The sequence below is a fragment of the Oryzias latipes genome, chromosome 15, assembly GCF_053564925.1.
Source record: "Oryzias latipes strain Hd-rR chromosome 15, Olatipes_Hd-rR_3.1".
Taxonomy (NCBI): domain Eukaryota; kingdom Metazoa; phylum Chordata; class Actinopteri; order Beloniformes; family Adrianichthyidae; genus Oryzias; species Oryzias latipes.
Window position 1 is genome coordinate 14152251 of NC_136251.1, and position 26122 is coordinate 14178372.

The following is a 26122-nucleotide window of genomic DNA, read 5'->3' on the forward strand; positions in this document are numbered from 1 at the left end:
TCTTACACTTGTTACACAACTTTATTTTAAAGCAATTGTTCTACTTAAAAATTTTCTTATAGTCAGTTACTGTTTCTTGTTTAAGATTCTTCTACATTTTTGTCTAATTAAAAAAAATAAAATAAGGACAATTATAAACCATAATGAATGTACAAAAACTATTAAATGTAATTTGTTGGTATTTTCTCACTTATACGGGATGCTGTTAAACATATGAAATATTCCGTCCATATTGGAATATTCTGTGCTAAATTGGTTTATTATCAAGCAAAAATGTTTTATGCTTTTGTATGTAAAAAAGAATAAAAAGTAAATCTGGACTCCAATGAAGAAACCCAAAACTAGTGAGGCTCTGCTGCCCCCTCCTGGTGGAGAAGATCCATTACATCTTAACACGGGAGCCATATTTTTATAATGTGCTATCTTAGATGACCGCACCCTTACTTTGACGTGTTCTCCCTACCATGACAAAGGTGGATAAAGGTAGAAAGATTTCATGTAATCCATGGACACCAGTGAGGTTCACAAATCATTGAAGAAAAAAGGTTCAGAGCACTGTCTAGTGGGTCTAGATGACCCAACTTCCAATGTTAAAGTGCCTAGGATAGCACAAGGGTTACGCTGTCACTCTTTGAGAACTCATACATTTATAACCCAGAGTTAATACCTTCAAATGCAATAACCTTTATTTAAACCAGATGACAACTTTGAGGGTCATTTTCTCATAAAATAAAATTTCTTCTGTATCGAAAATATTCTGAGGCGGAAATGAGGAGAAACATGAATACAAAAGCACAAATATCACCTTTATTGAAATAACTCTTTAAAAGATGAACACATTCTTACACGTACAGTACAAACCAAACAAAGCATTGTGTTTCCTCTGGTTCTTCCTCTGCTTAGAACCGTACAGTCAAGATAATTTCTTACATTCAGAAGAAACTTCTTTGGTTTCTTCAGTTAGACTGTTTTTAAAATCAAACTCAGCGATGACAGCAGCTGAGAAATGGAATTTTAAAGCTAGGAAGTCCGTTACGAGGAGAAGTGACAGAATGGAGAGAAGCCAGGAACAACAACAACAACAAACCTAACAGATCCTGAATGAGAAAAAGGTTGAGAATAAAAACAGCATGTAAACATTTGAGCGACTCACAGTGTGGCATGAAATGAATGTTTTCAGTTCAGTAGAAAAGGCGGAGACCAAAGCGAGGTGAAGAGGTGTAGCAAAATTTGAGTTTCCCCGCCTCCCCCCTGAGCATTACCTGTGGAAAACTGATCCCCATTTTTAAGGCTGTAAAGGAGCATAAATGAGGCTATGGTTAAAACAATGCAACGATGTCTTATAGGATCAATTCCCCCCAACCAGCAGGGGGTGCTCTAGAGACATGTTGACTTTAGACAGAAATACCGAAAGTAGATTGAAAGGACGGACAGAGCTTTGGAGACTCGTGCGAGTGTTGGGGGGGGCGTGGTATCTGTGTTGAGCAGCTGTGTGCTGATTATCAACCTTAACACTTCATGAATGATTCACTTGAAAACAAACACTGGATGAGGGCCGCGGAGGCCTAAAGAGCAGAGTACCCCCCCTGTTTCTTTAGCAGCTGTGTTCAGAAGCAGGACACCTCCAGGCTTGAAAATGCACTTCGTGTGAAGCTCTGCAGACCTGCAGGGAAGAAGACTTCTAAGGAATCAGCGACTTTCCGGGAATCTTGTTTTGAAATTCAGAGACAACCTTAACGGAGGACAAACTTGGAGGAATTTGGGCTGAATTTAACCCCCCTCCCCCCGTGTAAAAGTCCTGACTATCCCCCACATGTGAACGCCTCAGCCCTCCTCAGCTCTTTAATACAGCATAGAGAGGACTTAAAGCACTTTAAGGCTACATAAATAGTTGTGATATAAATATTTGTACTCAGTGTGAGACGCTGACTCAGCAGGAAAGCAGGATTAGCTTGTCAATAAAAATACAAAAGCCAAACATCTAAAGACTTGGAGCCACAATGGTGCCCGCTTATCCTGTAGGTCTGAAAAGTGTCAAACATAAAGCTGCCAGAGGTCCTGCTCAGCCTCCAGCTTCTGTGACTTTGGCTTCTGCAAACAACTTCACGAGCTGTTGGCCCGATTCCATCACTGGCATGTCAAGTCAGGTCTACTAAGCCAGGACCAGATCTTGATCATCTCCTGTGGCGTCCTGGGATGGACGAGCATCAGACTCTTGTAGGCACAGGGGTTGGAGCGATACTTCTCGTCAATGTTAAAGGTCCTGAAGCCTTTGTGCTTCTCAGGGGCCAGCCCCAGCTTGCGCAGGCACATCCCGGTGTAGACGTCGTCGATGGGGTAGAGCGCCACATGGCTGGACACGTTCTGAAGACGAGCAGCAATGTCCCCCGAGTACAGGTATCCCCCGCCCCCTGCATACGGAGGATAGGAGCCCACATACATGCTCTGTGGGATGAAGTACTTGACTTTCTTGTCTCTGTGAGGCCCTGCGTTGGTGATGACGTCGCCCACAAACAGATCTCTGGCTTTGGGCTCAGAAACGCTATTCAGGAATTCCATGATCCGGTAGGTGTTCACAAAGACATCGTCGTCCCCCTTAAAGATGAAGCGAGCACCAGAGCACCGAGCCTGAATCCATTCCAGGAAGAGCACCTCTTTGACGGTCAGGTTAAAGAACGAGTCTCGAAAATCCCACTGGACAATGTCTTTATGTTTAGCGCTCTCGTAGAGCAGCATCTCCGACAGATCGGGGTGGTGGTCTTCACTCGTGGCATTGCCGAGAAGAAAAACGGTGACCACGGTCCTATTGGCTATGACGCCTGCCCGCCCCCAGGACTGGCGGATTGCTTGGCGCCGGTCAAAGTGCGGTGACAGGGACTTAATGGCGAGCAGGAGGAATGGGGGCTCCTTACAAATGTCCGGCTGGTCCATCATAATCGGATATGACCGGCAGCGCATGTAAAGAAGGAAGTCCTTGAAGCGGTTTGGAAGAGTGTTGTAGTCCTTCACCTGAGTAGTGACCCTGAAGTTAGGCCGGCAGAGGTCAGAGGTCAAACTGGTCTCATTGAGCCAGTCGGGCAGGTCTGTGCCGCTGGAGTTGGCCCAGATGACAGGATTGTTCTGGAAGTCCAAAATCTGCTGCTGGCGGTTCCAGAAGGCGGGGCTGGTGCTCAGTTTGGCCCAAAAGGGTTTGGAGGGAATGTGAATCTTGTTTTGACTATTCTTGACTTGGCTGCTGTTTCGGGAGATGAGAATGAAGATGAAGAGGTTGACCATGGTCACTGATACTATCAGCTTCAGCTTCTTCCGCACACCCGCCATGACAGGGACACTGGACACCACCTGAAGACAGACAAGAACACGGAAGCTTCAGGAACATCTACTTTTAAACTCTATTGAAAAGTAAAAGCTCTTCCTGATCTTCCTGCAGAGATCACATGGTCAATGCAAGGAGGGGATCTTCCGCCTTTGGTTTGCAGCTCTGCAATGATCCAACATCAGAAATGCTGCACAGTTCAAGCAGGAGCAGAGAATCTGGAGACCTGGCATTTGATCTGGTCTGGATTTTTTTTTTTTTTTTTTTTTTCGGAACTGAAGCAGAAATGAGGGACGCATGTGAGGCAGAACACAATACAGCCTTTCAGGAGGCTTGACTCTGCCTCAGGTTTCCATGCTGGCAGCGTCACACATCCTCCATCTCCAAATGTGAATTTAGTCTCTGTTTTTGGGAAGCGCCTGAACCTCATGGCTTTTGTTAGTGATTAAAATGGCAGTGAGGTTGGTTGAATAATGTGACAACAGGAAGTCAAACTTACCAAAGAGAATAAAAGGCTAAAAGCTGAAGTTAATATTTAATCAAGTTCCCATTTAAATTGTAGTTAATGCAGAACAACTTAAGTCTAACATTTGACATTAGGTGGGCTGATCCTATTCTTCGAATAAGAAGAAACCCTAAAGAGCGGCGTTCATACAAGTTAACCTTTGAGTCCAAACCTTCAGACTCTAAAGGTGATCATCTGCACCTCCATGTTTTCAGCTGTTTAATTGGTCTGTTTGGTAAACTTTCTTTTGAGCTACAAAGATCATTGGAGTTTTTGAGGATTCAGAAAACGTCAGCGTTCATCGTGTTTATGGTCAGGTTATATTAAGCATTACGTTTATACTTTGAGCTGTTTCTGAAAATGTTGTTTGACCTTTTCACACCAGAGCTTTAGCTCCAGCGTTGACATTCTTTTGACTACTCCAACCCTTCAACAGTATACAAAATGAATGTCATTCCGGTCAGATTCTCGAGTTGTGCCGATATGCAAAACTTTACAGCAGCGCAGTGTTTCTGAAATTAATGTGAATCCCCTAAATCAGTCACAGAGGAGAGCGGCTTTGGGACAATATGTAACACATTTTGTTAGTGATGTGTTGCATTTCGGTGCAAAGCCGATATGAAAAGCTGCTTTTGTCAGAATCTGCTGATTAATATTGATTGCAAAAACAGAAGAGAGTTATTTAGGACATCTCTGGTGGGATTAAAAAATCTATTTCATTTGTTGAGGCTTTTTATGCTGCGTTCAAACCGAACGCGATTTGCGTGGCAAATTCCAGTCAGCTGCCTCTCTTTCCCTGCGCGGTGAATTCTCAGCTCGCCTCCTGTCCAAAAATGTGTTCCTGAGTTTGATGCCGTGGCTGCGTGTGGGAGGAGCTTCCAGATAATGTTTTTAGCCACTGTGTTTATCTCATTTACAACGCGTTGAAAACCCGGATGAGGTTGAGAGATCAGGTTGATTTATTATGAAGAGCTCTACAAAAACATCCGTAATCAGTCTCAATGTCTGGGTTCATGAGATCATTCATAGATTCTCTCGGTACCGGCAGCTCCAATCCGCTCCAAGCTCTGTCTGTATGACAGCCGGTTCTACTGAGTTACTGTGACCCAGTTGGAAGGCTTACTGTCCCGATATAAAAAAATATAAACAAAAATAAAATCAGGGAACCTATTTTATTATCGTCTCTATGAAAATAAGAGATAAGATTGATTAGGAATCAATGCAGGAGTTCATTAAAAAACACAGCTGTTATCTGATGTCTTCATTATATTGTGACTTCCTTTCTGTTTGCATTTAACCTATTATCATTATTTAAAATAAAACATGGGTGTTCTTTGTAAAACAATGGAACAAGTTGGTTGGTAGATTTCCTTTTAATCTACCAACCAACTTGTCTGATGACTCAAACATGAGATTTTCGTCTCTGGGGTTGGGACTTCAAACCACAAACAGCAAAATCTGTTTCAAGGCCGTTGCTATCAAAAATGCTCTGCTGAGTGCGTTCTAGTATTTCTCTTTATGAGATACTGAAGCTAGCGGTAGCTCACAAAACATTTGCTGCATTGATCTGAAAACATATTTACATATTTTATTTAGTTGAACTTTGTATTAAAGCCAATGTCCAAAGGAAATGTTAAAATAAAATAGTTTTTTAAATTAAATAGTTGTTATTTGTAATGTTTGTTGAAGAAAGTAAAAGCAGGGAGAAAAACATCAATTAGAATTGAAAATCAAATTTAATAATCTGAGATTTTCTTTTTTGGACAGCTCTAAAAGGAAATGTGTTTTTTTTCTTTATAACAAATTTGTAATACACATTGGCAAAATACTGACATTTTTTTATTGGGTGTGCGTGCTTTTCCTTTAAAGGCTCACGAGGAATGAGGACTTTACTAAAAAGCTTGAGGCCTTAGCAGAACTCATGAAGGTCTTCAGATCAGAGGGACGCCTGACTCCCGGACAGAAAAAACTTAACAAAGCTCACTTCTGTAATCTAACCAGCAGATTTCTTTTCTCCAGATGAGTTGAAACGGATCAGAGCCGGGCCTCAAGGCAGAGGACCGGATCCTTCCTGTCTCTGGATTGTGTTTCTCTCTGTCACCTGGCAACGGCTCCGCTCCAGTTTACCCCCCCCCCCCTTCCTTCAGCTCCCCCCACCAGTTTCATTCCCTTTAATTTAGAGCACAGCAGCTTCAGATGATGATGCTCCAGGAACGAGCACAGGCGTCTGTCTTCCTGTGAACCCCCTCCCTCCACCACGACTTTTGCATGTATAATTAGCCTTTCCTGGTAAGTACATCCCATAAAGACGTGCAGCCTTCTGGGAAGTGAGTGGGAGCAGGAAGGTGGGCTGTTTAGAAAGACAGAGCAGCAGATTCATTTGATAAGAGCAATTTGATCCCGTAGGAGGTCAGACTTCTACCATTTTAATGAAAACCAGAGCAGTAAGATATACCTTCATGTTAGGATATATCAGTAAAGCTTATTGCATTCTGATCAGAAGAATTCTGAGAATTTGGATGTGAAGAAACAACCGTTCAGACAGACCCAGCTGTATACAAAGCCGTGCACGCCCTGTTAACTGCTTCACTCACTTCCCCTGAAGTTACCCTTTAGCACATTAACACAGACAGTGATAAAGCCCAGCCGAAGAGCTGCAACACCGGATGAACTCACATTAGAGATGAAAAAAGACTGTGAGAAACACCCAAAAAAAAAAAGGAGATGTTTAATCACTAGCGTGAAAATATGACGTCAGGATTCATTCATTCTGAATGATAACGTTTTCGGTCATAATGATAATGACATTTTTGTTGCGGTTTATTCTAAAGCTCGCCCACAATGCGTTCATGTCTAACAGCCGTTTATAATCACACAGCGTGTCATCTTATCTTAGCCAGTCAAACTAGATCAGAATAGAACTGACGTGACAGCAAAATGTCTGGTTTGCAGGTCATACATCAAAAATGCATGAACATTAAATGCGCAGTCAATACTGGGTCCTATTATTTCTCTTTTATATATAAATGACAGCTGCGAAGTCTCAAATGATTAAAACGTTTGCTGATGACAGAAATTCTTTGCTCAGGAAAAAAACGGTAATAGAAAATATTCGATTGAAATGGTTATACTAATATATTGGCTTAATAACAATAATGTTTCATTGAATTTACAAAAGACTAAGTTTGTATATATTTTGCTAATAAAAAACAGGAGGAAGTAAAACTGTCAATTAATGCAGTAAAAATTAAAAAAGTATTTGAGTTAGGATTCCTTTGGGTAATTTTGGATGAAAATGTATCTTGGAAGCCTCATATATCGTATGTTAAGTAGTGTTGTGTGTGGAAGCAGGTGGTAAAGCCTATTGAAAGCTTTTTTATGTGATATAGGGACAGAAATAAAATATGAAACTTAATTCTTCTTACTGCTCATTTCCAGTCATGAAGATGTGTGGACTCATGCTGTGTACTGAATATGTTAAGGTACTGTGGTATTCTTCTTGAAAGGAACAAATAAACCGAAACAAAAAACAGAAAACATCTTTGTGATCCAGGTCAAATGTTACCACGGCAACTGGAGCAGTATTTTCACTGAATGTGCATTTTGACCAAAAGAGCTCATTGATGCATGGCGGTGGAGGGGTGATGATCAGGGTCGCAGTGTCAGACTGATTTCAGTCACTTATCGCCAATAAGGAGCTATGTCACAATTTTTCCAAATAACGTTTCTGCTTTTCTGTTGCCAGGATTGGAGATAATCGTACTGCTTTTTTTTTCAGTGTTTCTGTATTCCACGGGGTCATCAACCTGGGGCTCGAAAGACAGTGGCATGCGGAGGTGTGACAACAATAAGATCTCGAAAACTAAGTTTGCTAACGAGACATTAAAATGTAATATTAGGGATGTGTATTGGAAAGAGTCTGGCAATACCAAACGTATCGCGATACATCCCAAGACTGTACTGGAACAATTTTTCAATATTTTTTTCAAGAATATACAAAAAACAACTCTACCTGAATATTTCTACGCCTTTCAATGTAATAATAAAATGATAAAATTCATTTTATTTAATGATCACAATGTTAATATTGTAATGAAAACATTTTTCAAAGTTAATGCCAAAACATGTTTAAGAAAACTATCTGACCTGCTGTTTGTGAATGCAATATTATTTCAGATATGTTGAAAATGTTTTTGAATTTCTTTGTATTAGAGTTCGCATTATAGTTAGTGATGTCACAATTGTTATGGAGAAAATTACAATTGGCACTTCAGGGCATAAACGTAGCTGACCCCTGCTGTAGTCTTCCTCTGTCTTCATCAGAAATACAATCTTGAAAAACAAAAAAAAATCAAACATGTGGCATGGAAACAGCTTTGTGTCATCAATGGGGCTTGACCCATTTCTATTCTGATACAAGCGTCAGAGAGACGCGGCCTCTCCCTTAGGGGGCGGGGCAAGGTGGTTATTTAACAGTTTGTAGAAAAGCAGGTTTTACGTCAAGTCTTACGCCCATACAACTTTCAGAATATGCAAATAACTTCATGTTGATTAACGGTTCAATTAAATCCCCGTTTCCTTCCTCAGTGCTGCGTTTCTGCAGACCTTTACCTGCACAGGTGAGTAGACCTCCTCAACTCGAGTCGCCTCGGTGTGTCAGCTCTTTTAGCCCATGCTCACCTCCAGCCTCGTGGGACAACAAGCAGTGGGGAGGGGGGAGGGGGGGCAATGGTTTCACCTGAAGGAGGAAAAAAAAAAGGATGAATGAGCAGGTGATGAAGAGCTGAGAGGAAGAAGAGGACTTAAGAGTCAAAGGGCTTTGCTGATGCAGCTGAGCGATGCAAACATGTGATTTGCTTCGGAGTCCAACCACTGTGGTTGCAGATGCAGCAGCTCGGTGAGGTCGTGCAGGACCTGCTTCAGAGATGATGGGGATTTCAAAGGTTTGTGGTTTAATTTGCACACAGGCAGTTCAAAGGGTTTCTACCAACTTGCTCTGCACACACCAGCTCCAAGTTATGAAACTCTAAACAATTGAAATTAAAATCACTGAAAAAATATTTTTTTTAAAGCCAAGTATAAGTGAAAAGAGTGTAGATCTGCTGAATTAACAGGATCTGAAAACATATTTACATATTTTATTTAGTTAAACTTTGTATTAAAGCCAATGTCCAAAGGAAATGTTAAAATAAAATAGTTTTTTTAAATTAAATAGTTGTTATTTGTAATGTTTGTTGAAGAAAGTAAAAGCAGGGAGAAAAACATCAATTAGAATTGAAAATCAAATTTGGAATAAAAATAATCTGAGATTTTCTTTTTTGGACAGCTCTAGAAGGAAATGTGTTTTTTTTCTTTATAACAAATTTGTAAAACACATTGGCAAAAACACATTGGCAAAATACTGAAATACTGACATTTTCAGCAGGATTACTTATTACTTATTCAGCAGGATTACTGACAATCCTGCTGAATAAGGATTTTTTTGCTGAAACTTTGAAAAAAAGTTCAAGCTTTTGCAAGTTTTGTAACAAGTATAAAGCAGCTTCATACACCCATAGAATGGAGAAGAAGCAGCAGGAATCAAACGGTCAAACAAGGTGAACATTTTCACAGCAGCATAAAAAGCTGAGCGCATGAAGGAATTTAAAACAGCTAAAGTTTGAGAAGATTTTACAATTCACATTTCTACAGATCTCACATTTTAAAATTGTTTTTAAAAAGTACAGGGTAAAATTGGTTTCTTATATTTTCCTACACCAAATCACAGGTAAGTGCAGACAATAACGGACAGAGTCAATGCTTCTGATGATCATCTATCTGGAAGGATTCAGGTTTTTCCTCGCTGAATGAGGAAGAAGCTGGAAAACCCCTGAGGTGAAAAATATTTTTAGTTATCTATCTCTTTCATGTCCTGAATATAATGTCAAGTCTGTCAGTTGATCTCACAGCAGGAAAACGCTGCTGCTGAGCGTACACTGCAAACACATTTGAACATTTTTCTTTAAGTAAGCAAAAAATCTCACATTTGGCTTACCAAGAAATATTTTAAGAAGAAAACTGTAGTGGCTACGATGTTTAAATAAGATTATTTTGCAGTTAAAAAAGATAGATTATTTTTTGAAACAAGCGTCTTTTTACTTTCTTAAGATTGAGTTTTTGCAGTGCACACAGTCCTGCCCCAAACACACACTGACAGCACGTGCTGTCATTGATTGTTCTATTGCAGTGTCCAAGTTCAGAGTTTCCTCTGAGGACAAAGACGCCCAACCATCTGAACCAATTCTGGTTTCTAGCAGGGGTGTAATGATTCATTTAAACTACAATACAATTCACATCCTAATTTGTGGTTGAGAATATGATTTATAGTCAATATTGGTTCATTTTGAACGATCTGGTTCGGTTTGATTCACTGACCTAAAATAGATCCAGGACATCATTTGCTAAAACTTCAACCAGTGTGACTAAGAGACAGATACCTGGTTAGTGAACAATGCAGGTGCAGTTTTCCAGATATCTTGTATTTCTTTCAAGATAATCAAGTGTAAATCGAATATTTGTACGAACAAGAAAACAAGAAATATCAAATCCTTTCATATTTTAGTTTCCCAATGTTGTTTTTCCACATCCAAATGATCCAAAGGGAACATTGTTACAACATTCTACCACACTGTATGGTCACATGTCTTTACTAAATTCAAACTGTTTCCACACATTGGACCAGAATAATAGACTGATCATCCTTTATTGTCATCACGTATGTGTTGTCAGCTGTGATCGATCATAGGAATATAAATCGATTTATTGATGAAGTAAATTCATCGTTTCACCCCTAGTTTTTATTATGTTTGACAAAAATCTACAGACACTGCACCCCCTCACCCGGTGTACTGAATACAGATAATATGGTGATATTGACTAACCAGGATGGAAATGAAACAAAACTGCAGTTAGGATCATCTCATTATGGAGTCATGAGGGATTTCTGCCTCCACCAAAATAGATGTTCTTCCCAACAGAGAAACCAGCCCCCCCTCCCCTCCCCTCCCCTAAAGTAAAGCCAGATGTTTGCTGTGCGTTTTCCCCTCAGACTGCATGTTTGAGTAAAACCCTAATGATTGTTCAGCCTTTCACACACACAGGAGCTCTGATTCTTTATACAAAACCAGAAATTCATTCAGAAGCTGACACGATGCTAAATTTGAAAACTCTAGTCAAAATATGTGGGAATTGTCTTTACTTTAACTATTTTGTAAAACATTTAACACATTAAAAATAATTTACCTGAAAAAAAACCACCAAGCTATTTACAGTAAAAACTATTTCAACTTATAGAAAACAAGAACCTTTTATTGTCCAACATTTCCATCCAGTCCAGCAGGCAAAGACCGTATACTTCACATGCAGTGAGGATTGTTCAAAGATGCTACATCATTGCTGTCATGTCTGTTTCAGGTGCACCGAAACATTTACCGTCAACATGGTCAAATGGAAATTCCATAGGATGAACCACACAAAGCCATTTTCCTATCAGGCAGATATGGAAATTACATTCAGTACAGGACAGAGATGACCATGAATTGCAACTAAGAAAGTCTTATGGTCTATATCTTTCACTGACCCTCCTGAATAATTGAGGTTCTCGGTCTCCTGAATTTGGACTTTTGATGTCCAGGTTTGATCGACACAAACTTGACAGCTTCATTTTCCTTCGATCTTAGCTTACACAGTGGTGTTAAAAGTAGAGTTTTTTTGAACAGGCGGCTTGCTGCATTCTGTCCATCATTTGTTTTGCTTGTCTTGGAATTCTCACCTTTCATGGTTCTGCAAAACCAGATTTCATGGACTGCACAAACATTGGGAGTGCAGCTGAAGGGTTTGATCATTTCCTTTACTTTTTTATGGTTGACAACTTTTCAATCTATAAGAAGTACTGTCCTTGCTCCTGAATTCAACATCGTCCAAGAATCCTATAAAGCTTTAAAGTCCAGTTTACAAGCAGACTGGTTAAAAACATTGACTTGTATAAGAGAACTGGACTGAACATTCCAAACAGGAAGTACCCGCTGGCTCCAAGAACCCAAAATTTCTCAGAATTCTATTTAGAAATAATAAACTATTAGTCATTCTATTTATCAGAATAACCAGCTACATTTTTCCGCCATGTTCTTTATGATCCTACATTTTTTCAATAATATTTTTTTTGTTGTGCAAGTTATTCAAGTTATAAACCGACCAATCAGATGCCTCAATAAAAGTATGTGGGGCCTGCCGTCCCCCACGTCCAACGTTCAAAATGTTTGACCGAATTTGGACCAATCACTGCTTATCGACTAACGTCTGGCTCCAACATAGCTGTTTCCAATATCGCAACTAAATAGACTTCATTTAGTTGGAGCAGGAAGTAAGCCGTTTTCAATGGGTGATGTCACAAGTTGAACACAAGAAAAATTAATTTGACAGACATATGCTGATTCATTATTTTGGCGGAGAAGGTGTGATGGTGTGGGTCGACATGTAATTCACTGGAAAAACTGAGCCAATGGACATTGTGGAGTCCCCAGTGAAAACAGAAATGAATAAACTAACCAGGGGAACCAAAAACGAGCCAATAACAATACTTACACAGAAATCAAACAAATTTCCTCACTTTTCAAACTGCTTTTATGAACACCTTAAATTTAGCAAGACTCTTCCCACCCCCTGCAGGAACTTGCACATGAATAGGAAATTGCTCAATAGATGTGTAGAGAGCAATTGCTTAAACAAAACTGTTGGCGTTTATCCATTAGACAGTACTGTGCAATCAGACGTTCTGCTGTTTATTTAAGCCTTAGTCACATGCACCAATGTGGGTCAACGTCCGAACAGGTGCAGGGAGTTTTTGGGTTGCCTGGGCCCATAGAGGGTCATAGAGAGGAACGGCTGCATCTTGAGGGAAGTGCAGGTGTGCCTTGCGGCTCCTTTGAGGCTTGTACTGCTACCTCAAGGGATGTCATGAAAATGGAACATGCAATTGTCATGCACATGGTAGGCGTTTTGTGATCTAATTGCAAGGCTAATGGAAGATAAAATCACTTATGGGTGATGCTGTCTTACGGTGCCCTCATGTCCCACTCCAGTTGTAAGTTGGATGCAAGTACTGACCCTGTGCGAATGCTGCACCCACTGGGTGTCCGCCTGACATGCAAGTGCTTGGAGGACGCTCATAGGATGCCCATAAAAATTACCCTCTGCTCGTTAATTTCCTAATTTATAACATTTAAGCAGCGAGCAAGGAGCAAAAAAAACGGAGGGGCGAAAAAAATGACAAATTTGGAGGACACCCCTGTGTTTTACCTATTTGATCCCAGCTTTATTGTTGCATAAGTGTTCGCTATGATCTGTCGCTCAGAATGCTCGTAGTTAAAAAATGTGCATAACCATTTTCGGTCTATGACCTTGCTTTTTGTGCGGGTCACCTGTTTGCCCCATACAAGTTTCCTCAGGTTCATCTCTGCATCTATAAAAGTTTTATTCAATACTCATAGCTGATTCAGGCCTTATAGAAATACTTCACCTTCCCCTTGTGTTGTAATTTGATGCACCCATTTGCATATTGCAGGTGCGCATGCCGTGATTGACAAAGATTCATTTCTGAGGGAACAAGTGGAGGCTTCCAGTGACTGGGAACAACAAAAGAGGAGAGCCCCATAAATAGTTTGAGAGTGACAGAAAATACGGCATCTGAGAATTCTCCGCAGCAAAAAGCTTTACCCAACATAACTGCACTAATCTGGTGAACTGTTTTACCCTCAAAAGCAAAATAAGATGAGGTTAAACACAAAAACGCAGAATGTTAACTTCACCAGACACCTCCCTAAAATAGAAAGGAATTTCCCTCCAACAAACTAGCGTCCGTCCCGGCCTCTCAGCGAGCTGCAGCTCATCAACACACACTTTTCATAATCCAGCAGACATGTCGGAGCTGAGCTAACATCTCCAGGTTTCCCTTTGACAGGAGCAGAAACATGACACACTGAAAAACCTGCCAGCAAACATGCAGCACTGAATTCAACCAGCATAAAGCAGAACCCCAATATGGAAGCGATTGTGTAGCATAATTAAAAATAAAAGTCAAAACCAGAAATGCCTTTTCATTTTCAAAATGAAGCTGCATTTTTTGACTCAAAATGAAAATGAAAAAGCAATCCGCCAAAATGCTTCTTCATTTTCTTCTTAAACACCGCTTATTCTGTCACTTAATTAAAATGATAATTTAAATGGTATTTGACATTTCATTTTCAAAAAGGTCTCTGTAAATGTGTAGCAAAATTCATTTAGAAATGTCTAATGTGACAATTGAAATGGATTAACAATTAAAATGGATCATTTTCAAAATGTAACTGCATCAAAATGACTCAAAATTAAAATGAAAAATCAATACTTCAAAATGCTTTTTCATTTTCTAATTAAAAACAGCTTATTCTGTGTCATATTTAAAAAAAAATGCAAAGACGGGATTGCATTTTCATTTTATCATCCACCCTGCGAATAGTGTCGCATAATTCAATTTGATTTAGCATTTCCAGAGGAGAAGTGGGGCAATGACGTCAGTGCTATCTCCGTGTGTCCAGCTGCCAAAAGACACAGACACTAGGAGCAGTGCGGCCTGGCTTGTAGCTTTGTGTTAGCGGCAGAGGAGATGGCTTTGTGACGGATTTGCACTCCCGATGATTGTAAAAAAGCTTCTCAGGACTACATAGAAGCATTTCCGCCTAATAATATTTAAATTATTTTTAATTATGCTACACAATCGCTTCCATACTCCAGCTTTCACTGGAGGCCATTTAGGTTTCCACTGGGTTATGAAGAGCATGAGAACCACAGCTTTTGAGGAATGCAAAGTTTCTGTGAAAGGAGACACGACAGGGACAATTTTGTGATATGCAAACTCCAAACAGCTCATATCCTGCTGTAAAAGGATCAAGAGCGACCACATCCTCTGGAGAGGGCGTGGTGTCTGTGAAAACGTTTTTAGCAGAGATGAGAGTAATGTTTGAAAACGGGTAGGCTGAGACACCTCCGTGTGAGTAGAAGGAAGCATCTGTCTGCAGTTGGAGGTCAAACGTGTCAAGAACACCGTTTTCTGGATCATCTATTACACAGAAACCAGAATCAGCAATTGCAGGGTGGAAAGGGGTTGAGTCAGTTTTTCATAAACAGTTCCACTTTAATTACCGTATCACTTTTTTTTCTTTTTTTTTTTTTAACTTTTCCTGTCCAACAGCTGGGCAGACAGATGAGAGCTGAAGGCCTCTTGTGTTGGACATATTTTATTTTAACAACAGGGGTTCTGAATCTTCAGACAAACCAGAGGTATGTCTGAATAAACCCCTTTTGTAATCGAGGCCAAACTTTATTCATTCTGATCGTTTTTGAAAATCTTTGGTGTTGGACCGGACGGAAAAGGAAAGGAGGGGAGAAGAGAGAGGGATGTTAGAGAGGGGGGGATAGGGGGGTGATCAAAGGAGGGGGGGGGGCGTGAAACCATGAAGCGGCATAGAGCAACAAACTGCTGGATGTTTATCATTACGGTAAGGTTCAGATGTAATACAAATCCCAAAGGAGCTGGGCCCATCCACACACACCCAAACGTTGCAAACACACCTGTTAGTTGCAAAAATGTCCACAAGTCAACATGTTCGCAAAACAGATAGTGTTCACACATGCACACTTATGCCTTACCGCATCACTTTGAAATAAGTCAATGGCTTCTGTTTAGGTTTGAGTCGGTGACACCCGCTAATAACTGGCACCTTGTGCTTTATATGAATGTCAGAAATGTCCACAAGAATCCGGACAGACTTAATTTAACAAGTTTCCAGGAAAAGCAGTGACCTCGTCATCTTGCACTTAACCCCACTTAGCTCTTTTAAAATAGAGATTTAGATGTTCGTTTATTCTCACAGAGGGGGACCAATACCAAGCCCCACCCCCAGCCAGGAGCCTTCTGCTGATGTCAGTGTTTTGGCACCATTAGTGACCTTTCACTCCAATAGGTTGCAGAACAAGAAATGCCGCCTGTCCCACTTGTTGCTCTGCACATTCGTTTGTAGCAGAGTTCTTCAGTGAATCATCTGCTTAAGGGGTCATAATTGCCGACTCCTGCAGATGGGAGATTCCTAGATCTTCATGAGTGACATCCTCACATCTACGGAGTGATATTTCTGCCACCATGTTGCACACAAAACTTTCTAAATTGCAAATGAAAATACTAAATGTTTGCTTTTCAATTAGTTTTTTTTGCTTACAAAAACTTTTTTTGCGTTTGCAAAACATGTTTTTGCATGCATTGTGTCAAATCTTGCTTTTTTCTGATCTTTGATTTTGCTGACTACTCTGAGCGTGACTTAGCGTGATAAAACTGCCACCGCCAAAAAAGTTTTCGCACGCGTTGTGTGTCATGTCCCTTTTTACCCATCTTTGATTTTACTGAATTACGTTTCAGTTTGACGTGACAAAGCTGCCATCAAACAGCTGCTGATTGGTCCAGATTCCAACCAATCAGGTGTCTCTGTCTCATATTGACTTTGTGTCGGTTCTGTTCTGACGGGATTCTGCCGTTTTCAACCATTCTGGCCCATTTCTCTCAGAGGAAAACCCAAAAGGAGCAGCAAAGCAGCTACAATAAAAGAGTTTTGTATTTATTTTTGTCAGTGTAGCGACCAGCGTGTTCAAAATGTCTGCAGCAGACAAAAGATGTCTGAGCTCTGACTCCGTCCAGCAGGAAGTAACACTTTTTAAGATTTAAACCTGAACGACTATTTTATTTTTTTTATTTTATTTTTTTCTCAGATGACAGTGCCATTGTGGGCTGTGTATCAGGGGGGGATGAGCAGGAGTACAGGGGGGTCATCACTGACTTTGTTAGCTGGTGTGAAGTTAACCACCTGCTGCTTAACACCAGCAAGACAAAGGAGCTGATCCTGGACTTCAGGAGGTCCTCACCACCACAGTCACCGGTGAACATCCAGGGTTCAGACATTGAGGTTGTGGACACATTTAAATATCTGGATGTTCACCTGAACAACAGACTGGACTGGTCCAACAACACGGATGCTCTGTACAGGAGGGGCCAGAGTCGCCTTCACCTGCTGAGGAGACTGAGGTCCTTTGGCGTGTGCAGACAGCTGCTGAGGACCTTTTACGACACTGTGGTGGCCTCAGTGGTCCTTTATGGAATTGTGTGCTGGGCGGGGGGCAGTGCAGGCAGAGACTTGAAGAGGCTTAACAAACTGGTTAGGAGGGCCGGCTCTGTCCTGGGCTGCACACTTGAGTCCATCGAGGAGGTGGCGGACAGGAGGATGTTAGCTAAGCTGACATCCATCATGGATAACCCTTCCCACCCCCTACACCAAACTGTAGAGGCGCTGACCAGCTCCTTCAGCACAAGACTGTTGCACCCTCAGTGTAAGAAGGAGCGCTACCGCAGGTCATTCCTCCCCACAGCCATCAGACTGTACAACACCGTGTCCAAGTGACACTCCACGGTCCCACGGGTGTTTTTCTGTTTAGTCATTGATTCATTTACTTTTGTTGTAGTTGTTGTTTTTCAATTTTAAATTGTTTTTTGTTCCTGAACAGTTGTTTGTTTTTGTTCTTGGTGTGAACTTCATTAGTTATTTCTGTATTTTGAAAAAATTTGTAATGTTTTTTTACAGTTTACATGTTTTGCAGACCGCATGTTTTTAACACTTTTGCAGCTGTATTTATTTAATATTTATTTCTTTATTTAATAAGAATCTCATTTTTGATAATGTTTCATAATAATTTTAGTAATATTTTTAATTATCTAATATAAATGTAATTTGTGATGTCCTTTATTGATGTTATATTATATAGATTATTTCTGAATGTCGTGTTGCTGCCACAGATAAATGAAATTTCCCCATTGTGGGATTAATAAAATCATCTATCTATCTATCATTTTAATCACTAAATGTTGAAATATTGAGAGAAAATAGCATTTTTCATGAATTTTTTTTTAAACTTTGGACAATCGCTCACGAGTTATAAAATATAAGACACTGGGAAAATGAACATAAAAGTTAAAAATGCTTCTGCTAAATACATTGAGTCTCTTTTGGTGAGCCATTATTATTTTGCTTATTATTGCTGTTGACCTAATCCCAAACACTTGTGCAGCATAAAATAATATGTGCTTTAAATCTTTTATTGTTTTTACCTGACCGAGTACCTCCTTACTTGACCGAGTACCTCGTCTCTGCTCCTGCTCCTACACCTGGCTGTCGTTCCTGTCTCAGGGTCAACTCGCGCCCCTGACTGTCCCCCCAACCACGGCTGGATGAAGCTCGTCTGCTGGACTTTATTTATGTAGTTGTAGATTTAGATAAGTTAATTCTTCTCTAAGAGTTCTGGTAAATTGCCTGTCCGTCCTGGGGGAGGATCCTTCCTTCATGTGGGCACCCCTGAGGTTTCTTCGTTTTTTTCTGGAATCCGTTTTTTTGGGAATTTTTCCTTACCGCGAAGGGGGGTCTAAGGGCAGGGATGACAGTATAGCTTAGTCAGTTTGTTAGTTCATTTTAGTATTTTCCTATTGAACTCTTTGTATTCATGATCATTTTGAGTTCATGTTTACTCCGAAGCCCATCGAGACGACTGCTGTTGTGATTTTGGGCTATACAAATAAAATTGAATTGAATTGAATTGAATTTTGTTTTAACAAACAGATCTTGAAGAAAATCAAACTTTTTACTAATATTTTGCTCCAGAAGATTCTCAGATCACACACAGGCCTATTAATATAATGTCAGTAGATAAACTTTACAGTTTATTTACAGTTTCAGGAAATCCTCGGCCATAAATTCAAAAATCTGACCAGATAAAAAATGAATCAATGCTAAAAAAGAAAGAAAGTATGAATTATTGTTAAAATGATAAAAATGAAAACAGCTTCATCCAAAGAGACAACATTGAGGGTACAAAGAACTGGTTAGTTTTCTCTGCCTCGGTAGGAGACACCATGTTAGATAAATATGGCGACTTAATTGGTTAGATTCTGGGCCAATCAGCAGCTGTTTGATGGCAGCTTTGTCACGCTAAACAGAAACATAACTCAGCTAAATCAAAGATGGGTAAAAAGTGAGATGACACGCAACGCATGCGAAAACATTTTTGGCGGTGGCAGTTTAATCACGCTAAGTCACGCTCAGTGTAGTCAGCAAAATCAAAGATAGGAAAAAAGCGAGATTTGACAACGCATGCAAAAACATGTGTTTTGCAAAAGCAAAAAAAAGTCTTTGATTGAAAAATTTGATTGCAAAATAAATTTGAAAGCAAAAAAATAAATACATTTGAAAAGCAAACATTTAGTATTTTCATTTGCAACTTAAAAAGTTTTGTGTGCAACGTGGTGGCAGAAATATCACTCCATACACATCCAGTCAGGACAGCCACTTTCATTTGTAAGCATTCAATGTGGTTGCAGATTTTGCACTTGCAGAGCCTGCTCTCCCTCGAAGGCCTTTAGCTGAATATTCAACACATTTGAATGCATCTTATCCCCATTCCTGCTTGGAAGGTGTAAAAGCTTTGGCTTAAACAAACAGTTACATTTCAATTGAGACAGAAAAAGAAAGAACTAAGGCAACAACCAGGTTTCTAACATAAACCAGAACAAGAAGGGATTACTTGCAGAGATGTGAAACACGACAAAAAGACGACATAATGAGAACTTTAATTAGCTTCACCCTTGGGTGTGGGCATGTTTCCAATTTAAAATTAGCTGAAATCACTGACCTTCAAAACCAAAGTCACAAGAGAGGAAAAGAAAGAGGTTTGAAGGCGTTTCTCAACTCATGCTCTTCACTTTAAAACAAAGATCTTAAAACGACCTGAACCAAAGTTCCTGCACTTTTGTCTTTCAGAAACAGACAGATTGACCTTTTGTTATGGAAAAGACATGGTAGACTGTCCTAACATGAGGTTTAACCGTGTTTGAAATAGATTTGATCTTCTGAATGTTGAAGTGCATTTTTTTTTAAATGAGAAACAAGAAAAAGACCACGAAGGTCTTCAAAGAGCATTTAGTTGAACAGTAAAAACATAAAGACATTTGCATCAGCTGTGAAATAAGTGAAGGGTCTTCATTTTTGGCAACTGCTTCAAGAAAAGGTGAATGTTTAAAGTGAAAAACCCAGGACAAAGCTCCCAGATAAACCTGTGGAGTCTTTAAAGGTCGGCTGCTGTGGAAAAGCTGAGTTTGTCTGTAGTAAGGCAAAACTCCGTGCAGACAAAGTGATGAAGACGCAGATGGCAGCCTGAAAGCAGGTTTCCATCCACACACAGAAACATGAAAGCGTGCAGCTTCGTTAGCAGGAAGCTTCGGCCTTCAGCTGCGGAGTCATCCTCAGTTTCAGATCCCACTCTGCTCTCATTTCAGACCTCTGCCATGAATTACTGTAAACAGCCGCTAACCACAGGAATCGAGATTTTACCAAACAACTCATCCATTAGTCACGGAAGTACTGGTCTGTTCGGAACTGGCTAAGTGTAAGACTAATAAAGTAATGAACAAAGTCCATTGTAATCTAAAATAATCCCTCATTCAGTTTAAATTAGAGCCACAGATTGACCTGAAAGAGTTCAGAGTGAGAACTAAAACAAAAAAATACATTTCTGTCCTAGGGGACAAAAAAGAAAAAAGATTAAAACATAAATAAATACAATAAATCCTAACATTCAAAGTGAATATGACTGATTTTAGGTCCAAACAGAAATTTCCTTTATTAATGTGAATCATTTTTAGAAAATCTTGTTTGTATTTGTCACTTCATGTAACAGCTAAAAAATAATGTCAGCATAACATTTGGAACAAATGGAACAAAGACTACAGTTTTAACATCCTGACTCCTTTCTCCTCTGCAGCTTTTAACAAACATAATATTTGTATTTCAATAGCTCCTTTGAATTCAGATGGAGCTGCTGCTAATTGGTTGCCATGGCTCATCACCCTGATGATGGTCATCTACGTTTCCAAGACATCACTGAGCTCTGAACATGACCAGCCTGATGCTGAAGAGCAGAGAGACTTGTGTCATAAGTTAGAAAGGAAGTACTTATCAGTTGTAATCTGAAACTTGTTTTTTCATTCAAAATAGTTTAAAGCCCACCAACTTCCTGGGGCGGTCAGAATGGAGCGCAGTGTGGTAATCTAGCTTTGAAGTAAACATGGGCATGGTGAGTAGCAGGTCAGCCTGAGCAGGAGCAGGCGGCTGCGTGAAGCCAGAGCTCATCTGTTAAGAGTCTGTGATGGAAATTTCCATTTGAAATCTCACCAATCGACGAGGCAGTCATAGTTGGAGAGTGGGGATCAACCCTGACACTGCACCACCTGTGCAACACTTTCTCTCTTCATAAGCAGTATTTGCTCAAAAGACAAAAAAAGGGGGGGTTGCTAAGAGCTGCTGATTGGTGCTGTTGTTTCTCTGTTGCAGAAAGCAGCAGCCTCCTGCCTCTGACCTTCTTTTGAGCCAAGCCCCCCCCCTTTCCTGAATTTGACGCGATCCAGGAAGTACCAAATGTTGTAGTTCCTCAAACAGCAATGGGAAGCAGATTACAGAAGAGAACAATACTTTATGACCCCCTCCGAATATGTTAAAAAGTTTAAATTTAACACAAAAAAATGCATTTTATAGTCTGCCTTTAAGGATTTTATTGATGGAAATTGCTTTATTTCCTAATCCTGACTGTTTCTATGTATCAGGGGAGAATTAAACACTTTTAAAATGTAACTTTTCAAAACATAAATACAAATGAGTGTTCGACCCTCGTACCAGTTACAATATGGTCCTTGCACTCTGTGAGTGCTGCGGGCCATAATAAAAACAGACGGCAATTTTGTTTCAGGATAGAACCACCTAAACCTTAAAGAATTTTCAAACATTTTGCTCTCCGTAAAAATATATTCTGTCAGAATTATACAAGATTTGTAAAACACTAAAATTTCTTAACTTTTATGTCATTTTATTTATATAAAAAAAAAGCTTATGAATATCCCAAAAGGTTTTGCCATCCATGAAAATATATCTAGTCAAATAAAATATGAACATGCTGCAGAACAGAACAAACAAAGCCTGGACACAAAATTATCTTTGTGCTTTTACAGCAAAAACTACGGACCTCGTGTCCTGACATTAAAAAATTAAAATATATCTCGTTCCCACAAATTAATATCTTGTTCCCACAAATTAATATCTTTTTCGCATGAAATACTTTTCCTTTCCCACAAGATAATTAGGGCTGCAGCTATCGATTCTTTTTGTAATCGATTAATCTAGCACTTAATCGATCGATTAATCGAGTAATCGGATAAAACGATTTGTGTGTGTTTTTGAACAACCAAAACAAATCTTGCATAACAAAAATGTTGTAAAATGAACAAGCATTTGATTTTAAAGATCCGCTCTGATGCAAATGTTACCTTTGGTGTTTTTAAGTTGGTCTTGAGAAGTGGCGGAGCTAGAACATTTTGTATGGGGGGGGGGGGGGGGGGGCAGAAGACTTTGAAAGGGTGGCACAACACCAAAGTGGAAGGCCATTAAAAATAAAAGAATCAGAAAAACATATTTGATTATTATCATTGTTTATATTTCGTGTAAAAATAATGCTTTTGTTATTTTTGCAATGCTTAAAGAAGCCTCGCGGTCCGCCGAAAGGCGAGCTACCGCCTGTCCCAGCCCCTGCCTCTCGTCGCCCCCTCGGCGGTCCGCGCTGGTCGCCACAGAGGGGGCGCGGAGCGGCTGACGCCGCCCCTCGCTCGCTGCCGGCGGCACGCGCGGGTATGCCAGCTCTATTTTGCAGTAGAGACACTGCACCTTGTTCTCTTCTTTATTAAGTGTGTAATGATCCCACACTTTAGACAATTTCTGCCGTTTATTTATAGATCTATTCTCCGCCATTGCGCCAACTAAATTCCAGGTGTGGTCCGTGTGAAAAAACGGTCCGTGTGACACAATCAAATCCCTGCGCTGCGCGTATAGTGCGCGTCATAGGAATTTAACGAGGCTTCGAGGCAGAGTTTTTGCCTCAAGGAATTTTTGTAATCGAGTAACTCGAGGAATCGTTTCAGCCCTAAAGATAATATTGCGTTCCCTGGAAATACTATTTTGTTCCCTCGAAATGATTAACTCGTGCGAACGAAATGCCTTTGCCTCCTACTCTGCGCCGTTATTGTAAAGGAAACATGCAAAATACATTTTGATTTTATTATTGGATCCTCATGATGGAGAGGACAGTTTACAGGTGAGGAGCTGGCTCACCTGCATCCCTGACTGCATGTCCCTGTGGTTTCAATAAGGAACCACGGAACCGACCTAACCCAAACCCGCCCAAATGATGTCCACCCGCCCAAAGCTATTTTTGCCCACAAACTTAGAATCTAAACCCCCCAATTGGGCAGGTAATCACCCATTCTTGCAAGCCTCAGCCATAATTACTCGGCGGGTAGGACGCGGCCCACAGGCCTCGACTTTGACACATGTGGTGTAAATAACGGATGATGGGATGTAGGGGCAGACCTACTCTGCGCCAACAGTCCTGCCCACAACTCGGAGGCAAATTTCTGATGAACTACTGCTACTCTGCAGAAACTGTCCTAGAAAATGACAAAGGATTTGGGGATTTTGGCAAAAAACGAAATAACCATAATTAATAGAGCCCTGGGATGTGTTTGTAACAGCTCAAAAGATGATCAGAATGGGACATTAACTATTTACAATATCTCGCATCACAATTTGTTCCAGCAGAGCATTGGTTATATAAGTTTGTTATTATACAAATGTCATAATTTCCACATAGCTGGCTTATTAGGAAAAGATTAAGGCAAAACACGGTTCAGGACAGGAAAAAACAGGTAAAACACTCAAAGCAGGGAATAAAAGGCTTTTTTAAATGGAAATTTAGATTTCGTTTAGCAGAACCTGTTAGGTACTTCTACTCATTCAATTTTTTTTTTTTCATTTTCCGAGAGATTTTCTCTTCTTGGTGTATGCATACAAAGGGTACAGTTTTACTGGTGGTCTGTCATCTGAGTTATAACATGACATATTCTGCATTTTGTTGGGTTTTTGTCACAGTTGTAATTGCATTTTTCACAGCACTTTAGTTCAGCGTTCTGCTCTGCAGCGAGCCTGACATGGGAGTGTACCATCTGTTTCTCCTGTCACCACTGACTCTGGATCATCTTTGCTTCATTTATTCAGAACCAAAAACACTCAAGGATGGAAATTCCTTCGGCAGGAATATATGTGCAGAACATCTCAACTGAAATTGGAAATGTTGATAATTGCGCCAGATGTTTTTCACTATTCAACAGGAGAGAGGGGAGAGTTATCATTTTATGTTTTATAAGAGCTCAATTTTAGGCATTACTAGTGTAATTTTTTATAAGGTAGCAGGTAGGGGGACCCCAAAAACCTCTTGCATTACCATATTTAACCTTTAGCATGAAAAACCCTAAAAACTGTACATCATTTTCAAGGGGGAAAAAATTGAAAACCTACATGTGTTTTAACCACCATAACCTGGGAAGAGCGGTTTGATGAGATAATGGTGACCTGAAGAAATGACAACAACTTGCAATTTTATCATAAAAAGTGAAAAAACATTTTGTAATGGACAATTCAGGATTGCAAGTTAAGAATACATTTTACAATTTAGAATTCAATATAAAAAATTACAACTGTCATGAAGGGCCTCCAATGTGAAAACTGTCGGCAAAATCACCTGTGTGAATCAGTGAAAGCTAATTGGCCGTGGCAACTCCTGACAGGATGTAGCAAAAGGTAAACATTTAAAAAAAAGATTGAATAAAAGTTAGATCAATTGCATTTTAAATTAACATGGGGTTTTGGTACCACAATTCAAATGAAAATGATTTTTGCAATTAACAATGCAATGTTGATTATGGTCATACATTAGCAGATTTATTTGCATTTGCAGGTGGCAAAATCTGGTGAATATTGCTCCAGGCTTTTCCTTTCACAGCTCTATTCAGATTTAGGAAAGACTTGGTGTCATAGAATTCCAGCCGGGCACAAACCACAACTTTTCATTTCTCTACCATGCTCAAACGGTTGGCACTTCTGCGAAATTAAAAGGGACGCCATCTATATGTCACTACCAAATCCCGAGTCCCTCATTGGTTCAACCTGGTTTAACTTTCAGAGGGGGGGGGGGGTATTTATTTAAGATAAAAAATGTAATAACTTTTAAGTTAATTTAAAATTAATTCAAAGCAAAAAATTAACTGAAATGCCATTTTATATTAGGGAAGTGTAAATTTCAAAATGAAAAAAAAATTAAAAAAAAATAAAACAATGTTGGTAATGGAGGTGAGTGAAGCCGAGGCCGTAAACCAACATCTGCTGCTGTGAACTGAAATCTGGACTCTGCAGGAGATCAGCTCCACACAACCAAGCAGCACTTATTGATTTAGTTGTTCAGGACACCTCAGACCCCCCCCCCCCCCCGGACCCCCCCCCCCCGGTCCTGCTCGCTCAGTGTCTCCATGGCGGTGTCTTGTTTGTTTGGGTGGAAGCAGTGCGCACTTTTCTCCAGGCAGAGGTTCGTGTCTGGATAATATTTTTACCAGAGCTCGTGCGCCTGTTCGGTTGAGCCAGACGTGTTCCGGTAACGGAACATCCCGTCTCCGGCTCCGCACGTGACAAACAGCGATCAACTCGTTTAACACAAGTTTTTGAACAGGTTACTCAGACGAGAGACGGCGGATTAAACTAAGAAAAACAATACTAAAAATGTTGGGAGCGCCTTAAAATGGTCCCACTCCGTTATTTCCCGTCGTGACTTTTGACTTTTTTTAAGGTTAACTGTGACTCCGCTCACCCTGAACTTAGGTGTCACGCACTTAATCAGGCACCGGTTTGCCTCCTCCTTGGGCGCCGTTTCCTGAAAACGACCCCTGTTTTTTGGCGGACGCCTCGTCCTCGGGGCTCACCTGGGTTCAGACGCCCGTCTTCAGCCGATGGTAAGGCCGGCGGCGGCGGTGGCAACCCGGTCAGATAAATCCATTCCCCGTTTTCCGCTCCGAACTGATCACAGTTGAACTTCGTCTTCGTCGGAACATCTAACTGCCGCGCTGTTCCCTGGGCGGGGCACCCTCCCTCCCCTGACGCACACGCGCGTGCGAGCTTACGCAAACATTAATGTTGGCTCGTGGTCGTTTTCGATCCGAGAAAAGCAGCGGCTACAGCTCCTTTGATTAAAGAAGTTTTATTAAGTGC

General features: G+C 40.4%; 1 protein-coding gene across 4 annotated transcripts; it reads right to left on the reverse strand.

Annotated features, from left to right (window-relative positions):
- Positions 1–785: 785 nt before the first annotated feature.
- On the reverse strand, positions 786–26122 carry b3gnt2b (UDP-GlcNAc:betaGal beta-1,3-N-acetylglucosaminyltransferase 2b). Of its 4 annotated transcripts, none has more exons than XM_023963141.2 (3): positions 25837–26122; positions 8433–8559; positions 786–3342 (listed from the first exon to the last, which is right to left on the reverse strand). In XM_023963141.2, exon 3 carries the CDS (start codon positions 3319–3321, stop codon positions 2128–2130), a length of 1194 nt encoding a protein of 397 aa, XP_023818909.1. In that variant the 5' UTR covers positions 3322–3342; positions 8433–8559; positions 25837–26122; the 3' UTR covers positions 786–2127. The 4 variants fall into 4 exon arrangements, with proteins under 4 accessions (XP_023818909.1, XP_078787929.1, XP_078787930.1 ...); XM_078931803.1 differs by having other exon boundaries at positions 25725–26075; XM_078931804.1 differs by lacking the exon at positions 25837–26122 and adding an exon at positions 18078–18356.

Excerpts from the sequence above, each read along its gene's own strand:
- b3gnt2b (XM_023963141.2), bottom strand. The coding sequence starts at position 3,321 with ATGGCGGGTGTGCGGAAGAAGCTGAAGCTGATAGTATCAGTGACCATG.